The sequence below is a fragment of the Vulpes lagopus genome, chromosome 3 (assembly GCF_018345385.1).
Source record: "Vulpes lagopus strain Blue_001 chromosome 3, ASM1834538v1, whole genome shotgun sequence".
Classification (NCBI taxonomy): Eukaryota; Metazoa; Chordata; class Mammalia; order Carnivora; family Canidae; genus Vulpes; species Vulpes lagopus.
Window position 1 is genome coordinate 116,934,213 of NC_054826.1, and position 22,245 is coordinate 116,956,457.

General features: G+C 47.7%; 1 protein-coding gene across 1 annotated transcript in view; it reads right to left on the minus strand.

Moving 5' to 3' along the window:
- ABCC1 (ATP binding cassette subfamily C member 1) overlaps positions 1–22,245 on the minus strand; it is a 136,929-nt gene that overhangs the window by 52,604 nt on the left and 62,080 nt on the right. The window contains exons 8-12 of the mRNA XM_041747393.1: positions 15,308–15,538; positions 14,230–14,407; positions 12,791–12,952; positions 9,004–9,096; positions 6,996–7,199 (exon numbers count right to left, since the gene is read on the minus strand). Coding sequence (XP_041603327.1) covers positions 6,996–7,199; positions 9,004–9,096; positions 12,791–12,952; positions 14,230–14,407; positions 15,308–15,538 — 868 coding nt within the window. The remainder of the gene's footprint in view (positions 1–6,995; positions 7,200–9,003; positions 9,097–12,790; positions 12,953–14,229; positions 14,408–15,307; positions 15,539–22,245) is intronic.

Sequence of the window (22,245 nt, forward strand, 5' to 3'; positions counted from 1 at the left end):
ATCCTCCCCCCCCCACCCCACCCCACTCCTTCTGTTCCAGCCCCACTGGCCTCCATGGTTATTCCTTCTATGGAGCGGGCACTGTCCTGCCACAGGGTCTTTGCACATGCTCCTCCCACTCCCTGGTGGAAGCCCTCACCTCCACTGGCCTTTACTCAAATGTCGACTCCTGAGTGAGGCCTTCAACCATCCTATTTAAAACTGCAAGCCCTCCCTATCACTCTGCCCCCAATCTTTTTTTTTTTTTTTCCACAGCACTTACAACAGCTTAATATGCTATATGGGGTATTTATCATGTCTACTATTTATCATCAGTCTCTCCCAATCAGAATGAACGACCGCTCCATGAGAGCAGTGATTTCTCTCTATCCTAGCCACTGGAGCATGGCCCAGATACTCCATGTTTGTAGATGGACGGATGGATGGGTGGGCAGGAGAGCATTCACTCAGAGAGGTCTCCTCAGCACTAGGGAAAACCAGGCCTCAGGCATCTCACCACCACAACACACCAGCCCCCTTAGCGCAATCATTGGGGGGTGGGGGAGGCTGGCTGGCAGCACAGGGCACGTGTAGATAGGAAACAACATAATGTGGCCCCTGAGTCCACAGCCCTGGCTTCTCCAGGAAGTGGAGGTCATTCTTCATCAACTATTAACTGAGCACCTACTCTGTACAGCAGGTTTGGCATTCCTGAGACCCACAGTCTAGGGGAAATGGGTACTGAGTGAGTTCTCTTTAGCAGGGGGTATATTTGGAAGTGTGTGGAGACAAGTGGGGTCAGCGAAAAGACTGGAGCAGTAGGTGAGTTGGGGAGGGTGTGTTGCCAGAGCCTCCTGAAGGTTGAGTCAAGGATGTGAAAAGTTTTTTGCAAACAATTAAAAACAAGTGTCCCGCAGCAAGAGCTAATAGTCCCTCCACAGTGAGAAATGTGGAAAACAAATCAACCATCTACTCTAGCCCAACCCCTGAAACACCTGGTGTCTCTTTGTGTGGACATCTGTTCATTTAGTCTGCCCAACATCCATTCCCATTTCTAGTAACAATCCCCAATTTTCTTCTGGGGGACAGAATCTTTCCAAATTTGAGTCTATGAGGTTTGGTCAATTGCTTCTGGTCTACCCCAAGCTTCCACAGAAGCCCTACAACCCTCATCAATCCAAGCATCCCACCTCCTTGGCCCCAGTGCTTCTGGGATAAGCATGAGGCCAACAGCATGTGCCACAGTGAGACCAATCCCACAGCTTTGCAGAGAGTAATGGGAAAAATGGGTCAATGGGCCCTCTCCCCCACAGGGGCTACTAAGATGACAGGATGAACTGTAATTATGTGGTAAGCAGCTCCCTGACAAAAGAAAACAGAATGCAGAGCTGAGTGATGGAGAAGGGGTCATTCCCTTTGGACCACCTAGATCTAGCCATGCCTGAAGTCCCAGTCATGCTCAAAACCAGCAATTTCCTACACTTTCCAGTTTTGTGACTCAAAAGGCCCATTTTTTTCCACTCTAGTTAATTTGAGTGAGGTTTCTGCCAACTTCACGACAGTTCCTAACACAGTTTATTTAAATCTTTTACTCATTCAGTTATTCTACATTGTATTTACCGAATGTGCACCATGGGCCAAGTCCCCTGCTCTAGGAATACAAGCAAAAACAACAACAACAAAGGTTAAGGTCCACGGATGATCTGATCAGCGGAGAAGTACACAATGGATAATTACCAAATGGAATAATAATTATCCTAACGAAGGGAGATAAGGGTAAGAAGGGGGGAAGCTTGCAAACCTTCCAAGACTCAAAATGCTAAATATTGACCGCTGCCTGGGGGATACTATTTTTGGAAAATGCATTAAGTGTACATGATAGATGCCAGGCTCTGTATTTCAGAAAAACAATCCCATTAATCCCACCCAAATGGCATCCTTGCTCTTGTCTGACCTCCCCAGGCCTCTGTCTTCCATCACACCTACCGGTGGGTAAACACCTCATCATCCTTGAAGCACAGGAATTTGCCAGTGGAAAGAACATGCAAACACCTTTCAAGGGAACCAAAGGCTACATATTTTATCCTAATGTAGTCAGAGGCTACAGTGTCTCGGCCAGGGCCGAGGTCCCCAACTGACACCCAGGCTCATCTGTTTCATGCCAAACAGCTTAACCAACTCCATCTCTGGAAGCTCACTGCCCCTGCCCTTCCCCACAACCACCCCCCCCACACACACACACACTGAATGGCAAATTCAAGGTCAAGAAAAGCCAGCCCGCCCCTTCAGCATCTCTTGCCATGGCTTCCTAATGAAGATGAGGACAGGAGATGTTAAGTGAAGAGCCAGCACATTTGAGTGATGAGCTAGAAACTGGACATTTGGTTAGAGGACCCCATGTGCAGAGCCAGGCCTTATGGGAAAAGGTTCCCAAGTGTCACACAACACACATATTAAACCCTGTCAACTTTCTCCCTCTGGCTGCAGAGCTCTTCCTATTAAAAAAAAAAAAAATGCAATTCAGGGGCGCCCTGGTGATTTGAGTCAGATAAGCATCTTCTTTCAGCTCAAGTCATGATCCCAAGGTCCTGGGATCAAGGCTCACATGGGGCTCCCTGCTCAGCGGGGAGCCTGCTTCTCCTTCTCCCTCTGCTGCTCCCCCTGCTTGTGCTCTTTCACTCTGTCAAATATATAAAATCTTTAAAATGATTAATAAATAAAAATTTTAAAATGCATTCAAGGGGTGCCTGGGTGGCTCAGTTAAGTATCTGCCTTCAGCTTAGGTCATGATTTCAGGGTCCTGGGATGCAGCCCTGTGGCAGGCTCCCAGCTCACTGGGGAGTTGGCTTCTCCCTCTGCCCCTCCCCCTCCCCTCCCCCTGCTCTCTCTCTCAAATGAATAAAACCTTTAAAAAAATGTAAAATTTAAAAAATAAAAATGCAATTCAAAACACTTTGGATTTCTGCATGACTTGCCATCATTTGTGTGAAAGTAAATAAAAGAAATACAGAAGTTTAGTTACATTTATTACATATATACAGTCACTGTTTATGCTGCTGTATGTGCAGGCTTTCTCTGGAAATACTCAGAAGAAACTGGTACAGGGAGAGAAGCTAGGTAGGTGATGGGGGGTGTGGGGAGCAAGACAGACTTGTGGTTCTCACTCAACTGGAGGGACACCTGACAGTGTGTGGAGACACTTCTGATTGGGGGAGGTGGGGGAAGAGGGGTCACTTGGCCTCTGTTGGGCTGAGTCCCAAGATGCTGCTGAGCACCCTACAATGCTCAGGACAGCCCTCCCCCTCCCAACAAAGAAACAAAGAATTATCGGGTCCCAAAAGTCAACAGTGCCAAGGTTGAGAAACCTTGTCCTAGATCCTTTGGAACAGCTTTAACTAGTTTTATCATGGGAATACATTATTATTTTTATTTTTTATTTATTTTATTTTATTTATTTAATCATGAGAGACAGAGAGACAGAGAGAGAGAGAGAGAGAGAAGCAGAAACACAGGCAGAGGGAGAAGCAGGCTCCATGCAAGGAGCCTGACGTGGGACTTGATTCTGGGCCTCCAGGATCACGCCCTTGGCTGAAGGCGGCGCTAAACCGCTGAACCACCGGGGCTGCCCACATTTTTAAAATAAAATGTATCACATATACAAAGGAGAATATTTCACAGTTATAAATGCATTAAGATGATTTAACAGTTTAAAAGAAAAAAATCAAATATAACTATTAATTCCCATATATAACTACCAACCGGTCTTCTAATACATTTTACTTCTGAAAATCAAAGAAAGCCATCAGACACCTGGGCAAAGTTGGGGAGACCAGAATGTTCTCAAAGAATGAGCTAGCAGAACCTTCCAGCCCGGAATGCTGGCGCATGTGAGCCGGAAAGGATCTAAGGGAACTCAGAGTCCTAGAACAGCTGAAAGATGTCACTCTGTGTGCCAACTCCAGTCAGCTGACAGTGGTCACCTGGGTGTGGCTTCAACAGAACTCAGTGGGAGAGAGCCCCGCGACGATTTGTGGATGACTGGTATGGACATGGGAGTGGGGGGCAGGCAGGGGCCCATATGTGACACCCCTAGGGCCCCACCCCTTCATGTTCCATACATGAAAACCCAGATGCAGGGAGGTGGACTAAGAGCTCCGGGGCACACGGTGGGCTGGCAGCCAAGTTCAGCAGGCACCCCCACTCTAAGCCAGGTGTCCACACCTGCTTATGTTTGGCCCATGGGCTTAGAAGAATTTTACATAATCAGATATATTTTTTTGAAATATGAAAATAAGCGTTTTTTTGGTGATATGTTTTTTTAATATATATTTTTTATTGAATAAAATTACTGAATAAAATAATTGAAAAAGTTATTCAAAATATTCAATATTCAATAAAATTATTGAATAAAATAATTGAAAAAATTATTTAAAAATTGAATGTTTTAATACATATTTTATTTTATAATATAATATAATATATTTAGAATATGAATATTTTAATATATTTTAATATATATTTTTTATCGAAGTTCAATTTGCCAACATATTAGTGTAACACCCAGTGCTCATCTCGTCAAGCGTTCCCCTCAGTGCCCATCACCCAGTCATCCCATCCTCCTGCCCACCTCCCCTTCCACTACCCCTTGTTCGTTTCCCAGAATTAGGAGTCTCTCGTGAGAAAAATTAGAGAGGGTGACAAAACATGAGAAAAATAAGCGTTTCTTATGACTCAGGAAGCTTTTATGAAATTCAAGTTTCGGTATCTATAAAATAAATTTTTACGAGAATGCAAGCACACCCACTCACACGGGTGTTATGTACACTCTCCTACACTAGCAGGAGAGAAGAGCTGCAACAGAGACTGTACGGCACAGAACGTCTGAAACGTTCACTAGTTGGTCTTTCATAGAAAAAGTCTGCTCACTTCCGCTTTTTGCCGGTGTTTCTCAAACTTTAACCTGCATACCAACCACCTGGGCGGACAGGTGGGTGATAAAATTCAGGTCCTATTTTAGCTGATCTACGGTGCAGCCTGAGTCTCCATTTCTGAAAGTCAGGTGTTGCTGATGCTATGGGTCCACAGGCCATACTCCAAGCAGTAAGGATCTACTCCACTGGTTCTCAAACTGTGTACCCTTTGCCGAAGCACTAGCAATCCGGAGAAACTGGGAAATCTATTAGAAATGCAACCACTCAGGTCCTACCCAGACCTACTGGCTCTTCTTTCAACCTGCCTCCCACGTGATTCCGACGTGTGTGCAAGCGTGAGCATCAGCTGCTTTCCACTGTACTGCCCCATGTGCAGGTTCATACTCTGGGAGACATGAGCCTAAGGTCAAACCCAGTGTCAGAAGGAGCATACTTTGACAAACACTGAAAATGTGCGAGTTTCCTTAAACATTCCACCTGTGACCCAGCTGAGATGAAAGGGGCAATACTGTCATGGAAGAGTTTCATATGTGTGAAGATGTGTGATTTTAATTCAGAGAAACTTCCCATAAGCATATATATCTGCCAACATAACTAAGAGACAATAATTATTATTAGCACAGTTTTAAAATAATAATGGTACAGTTAAGAATACAAAGACAGAAAGAAAAAACCAGCCCGGGGGGTGAGGGGGCATGATCCTTAACCATCCTTAACAGCCAACTGTACCTAAGGGGTTTACAGAATCCATCTTTATATGGTCTCCTATTGGGGGCAGCTTTAGAAACTAACTTGTGGGCACCTGGGTGACTCAGTTAAATGTCTGACTCTTGATTTCGGCTCAGGTCATGGTCTCAGGGTCATGAGATCGAGCCCTGTGTTAGGCTCCACACTTGGCAAGGAGTCTAAGTTTCTCACTCTCCTTCTCCCTCTGCCCCTCCCTCCCACATGCACGCATGTGCATGCTCTCTCTCTAAAATAAATAAATCTTAAATTAAAAAAAAAGAAAGACAAGAAGGAAAAACACTAACTTATACTGTTATCTTTAAACTTTCAAAGTTGGCCAGCCAGGGATAGACTCATTAAAGGATCCACGACATGCATACTGGAACATTCAGTGCAGCATGGATCATAATAGCAAAGACCAGGGGACTACCCTGCGAAGTCAGCAACGGGAGATGGGTTACTTTAACTATGGTACATCCGTGCACTGGACAAGCATGCTTCATGACAACAGATGAAGCAGATCTGAACGCATGAAGGGAGAGGTCATCTGTCAAGTATAAAAAGGGTACAGAAAGAACACTATGCATGCATGACTCTATCCAAATACATTAAAAATATTTTTAAAAAATTTTTATGGGCTACATTCATAATTTTTTTTCTGAAAAGATACACAAAACGGTCACCTTGGAGGAAAGGGACAGACGGAAGGGGAAGACAATATATTTTTCATTTTATGACTTTGTTTGGTTTCATTTATTTTTTTATTTACATTGATTGATAAATATTTGCTGAACTACTGTGTGCTATTTTAGGCTGAGGGTACAGCTGTGAACAGAGAAGACAAAATCCCTGCCTTTCTGGAGCCAACCTTCTAGTGGAGAGAGAGAGAGAGATGGTAAATAAGTAAATTTTAGAGAGTGCTTGGCACTGGCCAAATCCACAGCTTGTGAGCAGTCGGCAACAGATCAGGGGGCTGACACCATCATGTAGCTTGACTATGGTAGCAGAAGAGCGGAGTGGAGTTCAGCTGGCACGCTTCTCGTACCAAGATTTTCTCCTCGAGGGACACAAGAGACCTGCCTGACATCCTGGCACAAATTTCTTACCTTACCGCAAACCTAGGAACCACTGGTTCCTGAACTGGCTACTTTTGAGGATCCCTTGAGCTGGAAGCTACTAAGTGCTATGAATAAAGTAAAGCAGGAGAGCTGAGGAGCAAGCGCGGGTGGCAATTTTTCAAAAGGAGTTGTAGGCGAAAGCCTGGTTGAACAGTGACCTTTCAAAAATATTCAGGTGTGAAAACAAAACAGAAACCAACAAGGGGGTAGGGGCCCAGGGGCCAGATCCAGCTTCACTCACCAGAAATGGCGTGCAGACCCAGGTGAAGGTCCCCACAGCGGCCAGGTAGGCCGATTTCTTCAGCACCTTGAGCTCTTCCTGCCTGATGGCCAGGACTTTGTCTTTGAAGGCCAGTTCCCAGGCGTACAGCTTTAGCACTTTGATCCCATTGAGAATCTCATTCATCAGCTTGATCCGGTTGTCTTTGCTCTTCATGTGTGCCACCTTCAGAGATGAGAACAGTCAAGGCCACAGCCAGGGAGACCCACTTCCAGGCCCGGCAGCAGGCCGTCAGCAGCATCCCAAACCATGAGAGCTGGGCCTTCCCAAGGCTGGGAAAGCCGATCCTGCGGTCCCTATGAACGCCCACCCCTAGCCTGCCCTTGACCCTGAGAGCACAAAGGACTCCTTTACCCAGAGGAAAAAGCCTGCTTTGGAGCATGTTAAATTGGATGCGAGACACTTATTACATTTAGACTTGAGAAGCAGAGACAAGAACCCCGCAGGCATCCAGGGAAGGAGGGCAGGGGTCCTGTCCCACCGATCCAAACGCAGGAGAGAGATTGATGCAGGGGTTTTGTGTTGTTTTGGGTTTTTTTCCCCTCTCTGTTTCCTTTGTCTCTTTACTGAGCCATACGCTGTGACATGTTGCTAACAAGAACCCTGTCACTGAGTGCTGTCTGTGGTCATTCCTGGCTCATGGATGAGGATGATTTTTAAGTCATGTGAGGTCAAAGTCAGGGACTGAAGCTGTTTCAAAAGCAGGTCACTCAGGGAAGCCAGCATAGCACTGGAAGAAAGGTGACAGTGCCCCTTCCTTGCCTAACCTCCTCCCACCTGCACCTGCTGTGGCCTCATTCCAACAGGCTCACGTCCTGGACTCCTCTCTCTTCCTGCATCATCTGTGCGGTCAAGCGCTCTCATGTGCAATTTTGCAGGCACATCATAAACAGCCATCAACTGGGGAGCAGAGAAATAAAACTCTGGCCCCTCTCGGTTACAGACCATTTGGCACTACTTCAAGAAAATGAGGTCAGATTATACGACATGCCACGGAAAGATCCCTGAGAGGTGGTGTCAAATGATAAGACCAGGCTGCCAAACAGGCCCACGTGTATAAAAACTTACATGGTGGTGATGCCACATGACACACACACATAGGCCCACCAAGCCCACCTGTATAATCAGATCTCTCTATAAATACACATAAAGTTCTAGAAGGATTTGCTTCAGCGTGCTCACTGGGATTGAGAGGACAGGGAAGGGGACATCGCCTTTTAAATTATATACTATTCTATCAACTGAATATTTTTTTTTATAATGGGAAGGCATGTGCTCTGTTACATGGATATTTAAAAACTTAGAAAGTATCAAACATTTCTGAAAATAGTTGAACGCTCTGCCTAGCATAAGGTAGTGGGGGAAAAAGGAAAAAAGTCAGGGGTAATTTTTACTCAACTTTTGAAAATGTACAGAAAATGCATAAATGACTGAATTCTACGGGAAATATGGAATTTCTCAGAGACTCACAGATGTGATTTTGGTCAATGGTCTATGAGGCTTAACTGTTTCAGGAGCTCTCAACGTTGGCTGTCCATCGTAATCATCCAGGAAGCTTTAAAAACTGATGCCCAGGGTATGCCTGGGTGGGTCAGTGGTTGAGCATCTCCCTTTGGTTCAGGTAGTGATCCCGGGGTCCTGGGATCGAGTCCCATGTCAGATTCCCTGCAGGGAGCCTGCTTCTCCCTCTGCCTGTGTCTCTGCCTCTCTGTGTGTGTCTCTCATGAATAAATAAATAAAATCTTAAAAAAAAAAAAACCCAAAAACTGATGCCCCAGAGCTCACCCAGACAATGCAAACCAGAATTCCAGAAATGGAGCCCAGGCATCAGCATTTGTGAATGCTCCTTAGGGGATTCCAACAGGCACACAGGGCTGAGAACCCCAAGGGCCTACGTAGAAAGAACTCGCTAAAATCCCAGTGTTGAAAGAGAGCCCAGCTTGGAGCCCTATGGAGACAGACACCCTACCTGGTAGGTCTTAGTCTTCATGGCCATCACGGCATTGAGGGGAACCATGAGGATCATCACAGCCACCCCAGCCAGGACAGACGGGCCCAGGTTCTAAGGAAGGAAGAGAACAGAAGCCTTCAACATGGGGCTTCCCTGGCTGAGCACCCACTATGCCAACCCCACAGACCTGGCCGAGCCCATTCAGGGCACCTGCATAACTGTGACTCAGCAATGGGGCTGTTCAGAATTTTTGGATCTATTCCTGAACATCTCCTGGGATCCCACGACCCCTTTAAGAACACACATGTCCGGTATCTGAAACCCCAGGGGACAGGTGAGTTTCACATATTAGAACGTTAGAAAGGTGGGGTGCCTGGGGGGGCTCAGTTGATTGAGCCTCTGACTCTGGATTTTGGTTCAGGCTGTGATCTCAGGGTCCCAGGATGGAGCCCCGTGTAAGGCTGCTCATCAGGGCGGTCTGCTTCTCCCTCTCCCTCTGCCCCTCCCCTGGGTCATGAACTTACTCTCTCTGAAATAAATAAATAAATCTTGAAAAAAAAAAACTTTAGAAAAATAATAAGGTGTTGAATAGAAATTAGCTAACACAGCCATCCTAATGGTTGATCTTGTTTAAAGGTCTGCTTACAAATTTGGCCCTTGGCTGGCAGCTGGGAGCCTGGATTTGGGGAGGGCTCCCACCATTCTCAGAACTGGCAAGAGTGGCTCAGTGGGCCTCAACTCTTTGTACAAACAACATGGTTTATGCTGAACCCCTCTTTGTCTCCTGGGAGTCTGCAAGTTTGGTATGTGCCAAGCAGAGGCAACCTATAGACAAAAACCCTGGGCACTGGCTCTCTACCAAGCTTCCCTGCCTGACAGCATTTCACATGTTGTCAGAACTTGTTGCTAGGGAATGAAGTGCATCCTGCGTGGGTCACCTGGGAGAGGACTCTTGAAATCTGTACCTACTTCCCTCTGATTCCTCCCCCTGCGTCTTTACCCTCTACTATTCCTGCTGTAGTAAATTAGAGCTATGAGTCCTCCTCGCAACTCATCCACCTGGCGTGGTCTTGGGGACCTGCTGACACAGGTGTGTCCATATACTGCATGACAGGCCCACTGGGGTCCTAGCACAGCACTCTATAATCAAACGTATTGCTTTCTCAGCAGCAAAATAGGAACATTTGCACTGAGACAATCATCAAGATCATAAATACTTCATATCAGTTCAGGTCAGGTTATGGCACCAAAGGAGCCAAGGAAACTTTCAGAGCTCTTGGATTTGAGGATTTGCAGAGAAGAGGTCATAAACTTGTTCTATCATCCCAGTTGCAGATGAGGAAAATACCCCCGAGAGAGATGAAGAGGCCAAGACAAGATACAATCTCCATCTTTTAATTTCAACACCTAAAAAGAGACAGGTTGAGAAACTGGCCCAGTATGCATGTACTCAGCAGGTACACACAGACGGAACTAGAGGGTAATGTGATCTTTTTTTTTTGCCCTTAAGCATTCAGAAAACCAGGAGCATCACTCTCTTCCAAGTAATCACCCATGGGGGTACCAGTCCTAGTCTCCCAAACAATGCTGTTGCTCCTAACGGTTTCTGTGAAATATCTCTTCCCAAGGTGATTAATCCACCTTTGAGAATGCAGGTGATTTCTACCAACAACCTAAAGCATTCAGAATGAACCTGGATTACAAAAAGTAATTAAAAGATACCAAACACGAGTAAAAAACACCATGCACCTGCATTGACTCCTCCCTTCATCCTGACATCCCTATGACGAGAGATACCATTGTCATCACCAGTTTACAGAAGAGGACAGACATGCTGAGGCTTAGCGACATTAAGTAAAAAGGTCACAAACCTAATAATGGAAGAGGCAAAAAGTGAACCCAGGCAGTCTGATTCCTGAGCCCAGAACCACCATCACTATCCTATACTGTGTTTTTGACAGTCAGAGAAATCCTATTTCTATCCAAACCAGTGGTTCTTAACCAAGGAAGAATTGCCCCCAGGGAATATCTGGCAATGTCTGGAGACATATGGGTACACCTGGGGTTGGAGGCTGGGGACTGTGTTATTGGTGTCAGTGTGAACAGGCCAGGGGCACAGGACAGCCCCCCAACAACAGAAAATTATCTGGCTCCAAATGTCAATAATACATTCAGCAACCCTCATCTAAAACAAAACAATTTTCTTAATGGTTCATAAATCAACCCTGAAGGCCAATTCTAAAAGAAGTGTTCCAAAAATATTTCACCCGTGGCTGAAATTTCTGGAGAAGTGGGTACCCCAAGATGTCAGCCCAAAAAGACATTTAGATTCTGGTATTTATTTCTGTTTCATTGCTAGAAACAATTTATAATCATTCATCTTCTGCTATATAAACTGACAAAAAAATGTAAACTACAGTCAAATCAACAGATGATTTGCTGTGCACCTATTAGGCACCAGGCCCTGCTGGGACTACACTCAAGGAAAATAAAAAATAAGGCAAAAACAAGACACTGAGGAGCACCTGGGTGGCTGAGTTGGTTAAGCATATGCCTTCAGTTCAGGTTATGATCTCAGGGACCTGGGATTGAGACCCATGTTGGGATCCCTGCTCAGCGGGGAGCCCGCTTCTCCCTCTGCCCCCCACCACCTCGTGCTCTCTCTCTCTCTGAAATATATAAATAAAATCTTTAAAAAAAAAAAAAAAAAGACACTGAGCCCATGAGTAACGGATACACTTACCAGAAGAGGAGGGGCTGCTACACCAATCAGCAAAAAAAACTATTCCAGAAGGTAACATTAGAGGAGCTTCTGCACTAAACTACTGGGATTTTAAAAAGGAAGAAACCCACGTAATCAAGAGGGAAAAGGAATTAGCGAAAGTGGCATTCATCACAGCCCTGAAAGATGAGTAGGACGCCACCCTTACGGAAGAAGGAGGGAAAGGAACTCCTGGCAGAAGGAAAGGCCCATGCAAAGGCTCAGAGGTGACGAAGGATAAGGCACGTGTAAGGCCAATAGCACCTCATCAACTTTTCATTTTGGGAACTGCCCCCCTCTCCTGTGGGCATGTGACCCGGGCTGGCCAATGAGAGAACTCTGCCTCCTGTATCACAGTGATTGGCTCAGGGGTGTGACTAGGACTGTGCCTGGTCCATCAAAGCTCTCCAGGGGGCTCTGGCTGAGGAAATGAGGACTGCAATATTTTCTTTTCTCTCAGCAAAGATGATAAAAGACCAAAGGTATGGAAGCCACCGAAGGAAATCATAGAGAATGAAGTCAACTCAGAGGCAAATAGGGCCAAGAAATGATGGAGTGAGCCTGAGTCCTTCCAGCACTGAATGAACACCTGGATCCATCCATGCCTGAAGCCATACCCTGTGCTCTGCAGTTACACACACTCCCTGTACTTGCTTAGACTATTTTAAACTGGATTTCTATCCCTTGTCACTCAGAGAAATCTTGACCAAAGCAGTTCGGGACCGGTGAGTACAGGAGTTTGGTTAGTGTTTGGGAAGACACGGTGGGAGAAATGTGGTGCATTATGTTCTAAGGTTGTGAATTACATTCACTGTCAGAAAAAGGACAAATGCAAATAAGTATTGTGCTACCAAAAAGAGCATAAATCCAAACACTGAGGAAAGGGATAAAATACCCAGGACTTGCCCAACAGGCCAGGAGAGAAAATGTGAACAACGTCAAGAAAAGGCCCCAGTTCTTATCACCGACACCCACCCCCTCGCCCCCACCGCCCACAGGGGTGGTCCCTCCCTTCACACAACAGGGACGACGTCAAACACACACCAGCCACAGGAGGTAGAGAGCAAGGATGACTTGCAGAGGAGCTGACCAGATCATGTTAATGTATGTGGCCAGGTCCATGAACCTCTGGGCGTCCACAGACATGAGGTTGACAATCTCCCCGACGGTGGAGGATTTTCTGGCTGAGTTGGTGATCACCAATGCCTGCAGGACAACGGAGAGGGAGAGAGGGTGAGTGTGGCAGGCGAGAGTCCAGGCCCTTCCTCCGGGCCCCCTAGGAGGAGGACGACAGCTCAGAGCAGAAGGCCCACTTCTCTTTTCTCCTCCCTTGCCGCCTTATCTGCGTTCCCAGCTCGTCTGTCTCATTGTGAAGGCCCAGCTCTTATCAGCAACACTCGCTGCCTTGTCCTGACTCCTGAAACAGGGAAGGGACCCCCGAAGGCCCCTCCAGCAGGGCCTCACACACTTTAGGTTGCACACATGTCACCAGGGAAATCTGTTATGGTTTCAGACCTGGTAGGACTGGGGTGGGGCCTAGGACAATGCATTTCTAACAAGCTTCCATGTGACACAGATGCTGCTGGTCCGCAGATCACGCTCAAGGACTGAGGTCAAGGTCGGCGTGTCTCAACCTTGCCATCACTGACATGTGAAGCTGGGTATTTCTTTGTGGTACTGGCTGGTGCATTATAGGGTGTTCACCAGCATCCCCGGCCTCTACCCACTACATGCCCCCACCTCCAGCGAGGACAGCCAAAAATTGTCTCCGGACTCTTTTCAAACATTCCCTGGAAGGACAAAATTGTTCTGGTTCTCAAACATGGTTTCACACTCTTAACTGGGGAGTTTAAGATACTAGTGCCCAGATCTCCCCCTCAGAGACCCTGATTTTGTTCATCTGCGGTGCAGCCTGGACAGGGGAGCCGTGAAGTTCTCCGGGTGAAGTCTAAGGACAGACGGGGCTGAGCACCAACCAAATGGCCCCCTCTCCTGACCATCGCTAGGTAGTCTCTTCTCAACCCATGGACTCAAGCAGCATCTGTCCCAGAAGCTAAGAAACTGAAGGAAGCGAGAAATTCCTCTTAACCTGGATAAGCATGAATGCTTGCTAGGTACTCCACTATCCCGGGAAAGGACCACCGGCTCAGCTCAAATGGGGGGTCAGAACAAGTTCCAACAGAGCATCAATGGCAGAGTGAGGATCCGAACCTGGATTTTGCCAAGTCGAGTACCACCTATGAAATCCCGTCCGTGGCGGACGCAGGCCTCAAGGAGATGCTACGCACCCACCCACCCTGGACATCGGCTCTGCTGCAGTGTGATGCCTGCTGGCCGATCCTGGCCATCTGTGGTCATGTGGGCCACCCTCCCGCTACCGCTCCAGAAGCAAGGCTTGAAATCCTCACGGCAGCTCCCACGGTGCCCCGGCCCGGTCCCCACAGATCCTGAGGCTACCGCAGGTGACATCCGGCCTCACCCACCTTCCGGTACACGGCCCCGATGACGGCCGTCTTGATCCTCATGCCGCTGACGAAGCAGATGTGGAAGTACTGGTGCAGCACGAGCGTCTGCAGGCAGGCGCTGATGAAGAGCAGCGCGGTGTACAGGTAGCCCTGCCAGTCCGGGGCCTTCTTGTCGTTCACGAAGTTGATGAGCAACCTGTGAAGGAGCAAGGACAGAATGACGGGACACTGACACATGCGCCGTGGGGAAGGTCCTTCCACTTGGGCATTTCGACCTCCTCGGAGCCGGGCGGGGCGGGTGCTACTCCTTCCAGCTCATGCGGGAAAACAAAGCCACAGTGGGGATGTGACCACGCAGAGCGCCCAAGCCTTGGGCTTCTCATACCGACTGCTCTGTTCCATCACAGGACAGTCACCCAGAGGTGAGAATACTCTCACCCAACCTGAGAATATGAGAGGCAGGGGGAGGAAGGCAAAGAAAAGGAACATGGGGCCCCAAAGAGACAAAAAGAGAGAGGTAAAGAGAGAGGGGAGGGGGGGGCTCCTTTGTGAGGTTCTGTGTTCAGGCTGCAGGCGGATGGATGCACTCTACCTCGTGGGTTTTTTGTTTGTTTGTTTGTTTGTTTGTAAGATTTTATTTATTCATGAGAGACACAGAGAGAGAGGCAGAGACACAGGCAGAGGGAGAAGCAGGCTCCATGCAGGAAGCCCGATGTGGGACTCGATCCCAGGGCACTGGGATCATGACCTAAGCCATGGGCAGATGCTCAACCACTGAGCTACCCAGGTGTCTCTCTGGCTCATGTTCTTACTCTTGGTTTCCCTAGACAATCCTCTCCCTTCCCTCCTGTGGCTTCAGGGAAGGTGGTTTCTATTATAACCAAAGTTATAATAGAACTGAACCCAAATAAACCTGAGTTCAGATGCCTATCAATGCGAAGCACTAATCAAAGCAGGGGGGACAGAGAGGCTGGCTTGAAGCCCCTGGGGGACATACCCTAGGACCCCAAGGTAGTGGTCGGGAGTGCTGCTGGTGGAAGGAGGCGGAAGGTCAGGGACACAAAGACATGCTCAGATGAGAGGGAAGGGGTCTTACTTTAAGATCTCTGGGCCAGCAAACATCATCAGGTCATGGAGGGCCTTGAACAAGAAGCTCATGAGGAAGTAGGGCCCGAAGGTCTTGTATAACACCTTGAATAGAGACGGCTCGCGCTCCTTCTGTGGGGTCTTGACAATCAACACCTCAGCCTCCTCGTTCACGTCCACCTGGGAGCCCCCTTTTGGCTTGGCAGGATCCTTGGAGGAGTACGTGATCTTCCTCTGCTGTCTGGAACACAGGGAGTGTGGAGTGGTTGTGGGGTCTTCTGGAGACTTGTCTGGCCAGCCAGGGGTGGGGGGGATGAGGGCCAGAGCAGTCCACCCCTTGGGGAGGCCCAGCCAAAGGAAACCAGCCACTGCAGAGGAGCAGCTGAGCCCGCTGCTTAGGAGCACAGCCTCAGGGTGTTGGCTAGGTGAGGAGATTCCCCAACTGCTCTATAGGACCAGGTTATTATCTGTTAAAACAGAGATACACCTAGGACCCACCTCACCAGGTTGCTCTGAAAATCCAATGTGTTAATACACATGAAGGGCACTGAAAGGGGCCAGCCCCACAGTGACCTACAGATACAATGCAATCTCTTCTCAGAATCCTAGCAGACTTGTTTCTATAGGAAATTACAAGCTGATTCTAAAATTCATGCAGAAACTCAAGAGACCCAGTATAGCCAAAACTATTTTTAAGGAAAAAAAAAATCAAACATGGAGATTGCACACTTTTCTGTTTCTTTCTTTTTTAAGGTTTTATTTATTTATTCGTGAGAGAGGGAGACGCAGCGACATATGCAGAGGGAGAAGCAGGCTCCACGCAGGGAGCCCAATGCAGAACTCAATCCCAGGACACTGGGATCATGACCTGAGCTGAAGACAGACACTCAACCACTGAGCCACCCAGGTGCCCCCAATTTCAAACTTTATTGTAACTGTAATCAGGATAGGCATAAGGAGAAGGAAGGATTCACACACACGCACACTCACATACATGCACATAATCAATGGAACCAGAAATAAACCTGATTTCTGACAAGGGTGTCAAGATCGTTCAATGGGAAAAGAATAACCTTTTCAACAAATGGTGCTGAGAAGCCAGCCAGCCACATGCAAAAGAATGAAGCTGGGCCCCATTTCACACCATATACAGAAATTAACTCGAGATGGGTCAAGACCTAAACACAGAATTACAATTATAAAATTCTTAGAAGGAAACAAGTGAGGGGCACCTGGGTGGCTCAGTGAGTTAAGCGTCCAACTCTTGATGTCAACTCAGTTCATAATCTTGGGGTCATGAGATCAGACTCTGAGTCAGGCTCCGTGCTCAGTAGGAAGTCTGCTTAAGATTCATCCTCTCCCTCTGCCCTTCCCCCCCCCCCCCCCCCGCTTGCAGGTGCACTCTCTCTCAAATAAATAAATAAAATCTTCAGGAAAAAAAAAAGAAAACGTGAAAATCTTCATGACCTTGCATTTGGAACGGATTCTGAAATAGGACACCAAAAAGCACAAGCAGTGAAAGAAAAGATGAGACCAACTGGACTATGTCAAAAAAAAAAAAAAAAAAGTCACGTTTCAAAAGGCACAATCAGGAAAGTGAAAAAGACAAACCACAGAATGAAAGAAAATATTTGCAAATGAAATATCTGATAAGGAACTTGTAACCAGAGCCTATCAAGAATTCTCATCACACAATAAGGAAAAACAACAACAACCCCATTTAAAAGGGGGAAAAGGTTTGCAAAGGGCCACAAAATGTTGCCTGATACCATTAGCTATCAGAGAAACACAAACCAAAACCACAATATTACTTCAACACCCACAGGTGTACCATCCAAAAGTCAGGTAGTAACAAATGTCTGCAAGGATGTGAGAAACCGGAGCCCACACAAGGCCCCTGCACAGTGCCCTCCTGCTCAGAAGAGGACAGAAATGATGGAGGGCGCGCCACGTCCAAGATTAGGTCACAGACAACGGGGCAGCTTCTGTCTCACCTTCTCTTTGGATCATTCACTCTGGGCAAAGCCAAGTGCCAAGTGGGGAGGACACTGGAGGAGCCCCCCATGGGGAGATGTTGCCAAGAGCCAGCCCGGACTAGCCAGCCATGTGCAACCTGAGAGTGGAGCCTGCAGCCCCAGTCAAGCCTTCAGATGATGCAGCCCCAGCTGTCAAGCTGAGAGCAAGCTCACGAAGTCACTGAGCCAGAACCTCCCCACCCCTGCCTCCGCTAGGCTGGATCCCTGACCCAGAGAAATTATGGGAGATAGCAAATGTTCGCTGTCCTTTTTGGCTGCTAGGGTGGGGTAATATGTTAGACAACAACAGACATACCTCCTAGCTCTTGTCTCCCAAATTAAAATCAAGTGAACATCTAATGGCCCCACATGGGCTCCACCACTCGAATGCATGCTTCATCCTCACCTAACCCAACCTCTGCAATTTATAGAATCCTTCCATGGCACGAGTATATTGAACAGCACTCAATTTCAAAAGACTGTCCCCTGTTAGGTCGATGCCACACAATTGACTATTTAAAACACCTGATACTTTCCCTTGGGGACCACAGCCTTCCAATTTGCCTTGGCTCACTCCCCACCCCAGGAGAGGACCAGAACCATGGGAGTCTCCATTCCCTGGGGTCAATCAGGGGTCTGTCCTACCTGCCCCTCCCAGGATATGTGTGGGCATCCCTCCACTCTAGGTCCACAGCTTCTGTCCCATGCAAACGACCACCGCAGGGGCCTCCTTCCTGCTCCCTCATTTCCTCCCACTCTTGTTCCCTGACAGCCAAGTTCTGCAGGGCAGCCAGTGGGACCTTCCTAAAAACATACCATCCCCCTACTTCAACTCCCCTGACATCCCCCCTGCATCCAGAATAAAATCTAAACTTCGTGGGAAGTTGTGTGACTTCCTACGGCTGCTGTAACAGATTACCACAGACTGAGTGGCTTAAAGCAACACAAATTTATTGTCTCATAATTCTTGGGATCAGAAATCTAAGGGTCAGGGCTACATTCCTTTTCATGTGTTTCCTAGTCTTTTCCTACGTCTAGAGGCTTCCTAATATTTCTAAGCTTGTGGCCCCTTCCTCCAATTAAAAGCCAGCTGCAGAGCACCTCTCTCCCTCTCTTCTCTCTCTCTCTCTCTCTCTCTCTCTCTCTCTCACCTCCTGTCTCCTTTTACAAGGGCCTGGTGATCATATCAGGCCAAGTCCCTGTGCCATGTACGGTTCTGGGGATCAGGGCGTGGACATCTTTGTGGGGGCATTATCCCACCAACCACACTGTCAATGTCACCATGCAAGGTCTTCCCTTTTCCCTTTACTGACCTGCCCCGAAGCTGGGCTGCTGGCGGGGACTTTTAGTATCATTCCTCCTAGCACATGCAGCCTTCCTTGGCAAGAAAGAAAGAGGGCAGGCAGAGAGGAAGGGAGTGGCTCAACCCTGCCTGTTCATTTTCTTTACCACTTCCTAAGCCAGCCCTGGCCCTGGGCCTGCATGGGCTGTGGGTGACCCAGGGCTGTTGCCAGGGACCAAGAAAGAGGTGCCAAAAGGTCAGGGGGAAGGTCTCGGGCAGACAGAGAGGAGGAAAACACAGGTCTGGGTGGACAAGGTCAAGAGTAGTGGGAAGGATCAGCTAAGGCCAAGTCGAGAAGGAGAACTATCCCAGGAACCGGAGGCCTACAAAGGAGGGAAGTGCTCCAGGAGGGGAGAGGAAGCAAGCAGGGCATGTGCAAGCTTCGGCAAGGAGGGGAAAGGTCTGAGTCAGGAGAAAATTGTCCAGAGCATGGGAACAGAAAGCATGGGACACTGAAGGCTGGGAAAATGTCACTGTGGGCAGAGATGCCCATCAGTCACTTTTCCACTAACTAAAGACGTGTCTTGGGCCAAACTCTGGACAGAGCCCCCACCATCATAGAACCCCAGGAGAGGAAAGGATTAGCAGGCGTGACTTCACTTCAGAGACTGTGTTACTGGTGCTATCATGGGGGCTTCCAGGAGGAGGTGACATCGGAGCAAAACTATGTAGGATGCGAGATTCAGGAGAAGGAAAAGGGTACTCCGGGCAGGGGGAGCAGGGAGCCAGGCCTGGATTGAAGGATTTGAAATGAGGTTTGGCAGCCTTTCCACAAACAGGTAGAGCGCCTCTGGGGAACCTGAACAGGACTGGGAGCCACTGTAGGAGGCCTGAACCAACCAAACAGCAATGAGGCGCCACGAGGATGCTGTCATTTGGCTTGAAGGTGTTAGGAGAGGTAAATCTCAAACTTGAAAAAAATCTGAGCTCGCCTGAAATTTCTACATTTCTGGATGTACTCTGAGCATCAGTCTGTGACCTGCAGTGAATATCCAAGGGCAGACGTGACTTACAACTGCAGAGAATGGATTGTACAAACTTGATGCACATTTTCACTCTTCTCAGAACTAAGGATATACAAACAACAGTCAAACCCTAATCCTAACTGTAAATGTGTTGCTTACAAATGCAAATGACTCAAGATCTTACCCCCACCATCTTACCCTTTTCTCAAAAAAAATTTTTTTCAGTGCTTTCTGTTCCTCAAAAACAGAGGTTCCCAAAAGGGGCTGTGCTTTGCAAATTCCACATTCTCTGACTGTCAAAGATTGAGCTAGATACCAGACCTCCTGGAACCTACAAAACTTTAAATCCCCCCAACCCCCAAAAAAAGACCCCAACAGGAATTTGTGTAGTTCGAAACGCCTGCCTGAAATGACTAGGTCTGGAATCTAACTCTGTTTTCGGACATAAACCCACAGTGTGTATTTTTTGGTTCTTGCAAGTTTAAATACACCTCGAACTCTTTCAGGAATGCAACTATTGCCGAAATGAAAGGAAAACTGCGTTTTGTTCAGAACAATGCCAAGCACTGGCCACCACTCTGCAAAACCTCTTCGGTGAGGGTGACTGATGGTGGTTCTGGAGATCTGCAGGGATTTGCAGCTGTCACAAGGGATCCTCCACTTTAGGACAAGCAAGGACTCTCCATTCTGCTCTTTCCAGCGCACGCCTGAGCATTTACTCACTGAAATACATGTTGTCTTATTACAAATCCCTTGTTTCAGTTTTCCTTTAAGGTCTATAGAGAGCATTTTGTTAATTTTTAAAATTTTAGATATGTGGGTGGGCTTTTTAAAGATTTTTATTTGAGAGAGAGAGAGAGAGAGAGAGAAAGAGAGCATGAGCACGGGGAGGGGCAGAGGGAGACGCAGATTCCCCGCTGAGTAGGGAGCCCAGGACTTGATCCCAGAACCCTAAGATCATGACCTGAGCCAAAAGCAGATGCTTAACTGACTGAGCCACCCACATGTCCCGGGTGGGCTATTTTTACTGATAGATTACCTTAAAGTAACTGTACTGATGTTGGAAAATCTCTGTATTCAAGGCAACGAGTCTGGAAGGTTCAGAACCACCGTTCAATGCACACATACCGGTGCTTTATTTTTTTTGTTATTTTCCGTTTGCATTCCTTTACAAAATAGAGACAATTAAGCAAATATAGTCATCCTGTCTTTAAACAGGCTTTATGCCTTTTTTTTTTTTTTTACATATAGCTTTACTGAGACATTACCTAAGTATGATAAATTGCACATATTGGGAGCATATATTGAGTTTTGACCTATATGGATACATATACCTGTGAAACTGCCAGCAAAACCAAGATGGTGAATATATCTGTGCCCCCTCCCTACAAGGTCTGCCAGGGCCCTGGTGTAACTTCTCCCTCCCACCTGCATCCTGTTTCCTAGCTAAGAGAAGAGGCCTGGCCGCAAAGGGTGACACCAAGAAATTCCAGCTTAGAACAGAACTCTCTGTTCACCTTTCACCCACCATGTCCACAGGGGTTACAGGTGCCAGGTCCAGTATGTGCCTCTGGAAATAGAGTGACTCAGCTACGAGTGACCCAAGGCAGTGAACCCCCAAGCTGGGAAGCCCTAAAGGCCGAGGCATTAAGAGAGCCAGTGCCTCTGGGGTGGCCCCTGTTGGAGCCCGAGGAGCCAGGGCTCACCATGCCCTCCCAGGCAGGATGGGAGCACCCAGCCTGGTGCCACATCTAGTGAATAAACACAACTTGTACAGTGTGACCTGCCCGGAGCTTACCTAGGACCATGACAGGGCTTATCAGATGACGTTTACCTCACTGAATTGTCAGAAAGCCCTCTGAGGAAAAAAAAAGAAAAGAAAAGAAAGCCCTCTGAGCAGAAAACAGGGGCTCCAGGGGCACAAAGCCACTTCAGGGACAGCCTCTAGGGCCCCCATCCTGGTCTCCCTGCATTCTCTCTCACCTTCCCCAGGGCAGCCCCACTCATTATTAAAAAACTCAGGACATAAGTCCTGATTAAAACCAACCTCTGACTTCTCATTGCACTTAGGATCAAACCCTAGCTCACTAGCACGGCCGATGAGACCCCTAAAAATGCTTCTCTCACTTATCTCCTCCCATTCTACCCCTCACACTCCACTCAGACCACACTGCCCCCCACCTCACCCCGCTCCACTGCTCCAGAAGCTCACCAGACTCACTTCTACCTCAGGACCTTTGCATGAGCCATACAGCCCTTCCCACACACATGCACACAGCTCATAACCTCCTTCGATACTAACTTCTGCTCAAATGTCACCTTCTCAGAGAGGCCATCCCTGACCACAGTGTCTCCATCAGCTTCCTCAGTCACTCTTACCCCACTTCCTTATGTAATCTCATAAAATGTAAGGCTCTCCAAAACTTTTCCCATCTCTCTATTGACTCACGTCCTGTCTCCTATGTGGATTATAAGGTAGCACCAAACAAGGAGACTGCTTGGTCCCACTGTTGGACACAGAGGGCCTAAACAGACCACACAGTAGCAAACGTGTCAAGTAAGGGCCAGGCCGGTGATAGAGCTTCTTGTTCGTGCCCAGTCCACTTTCCATGGAGCCTCAAGGGGC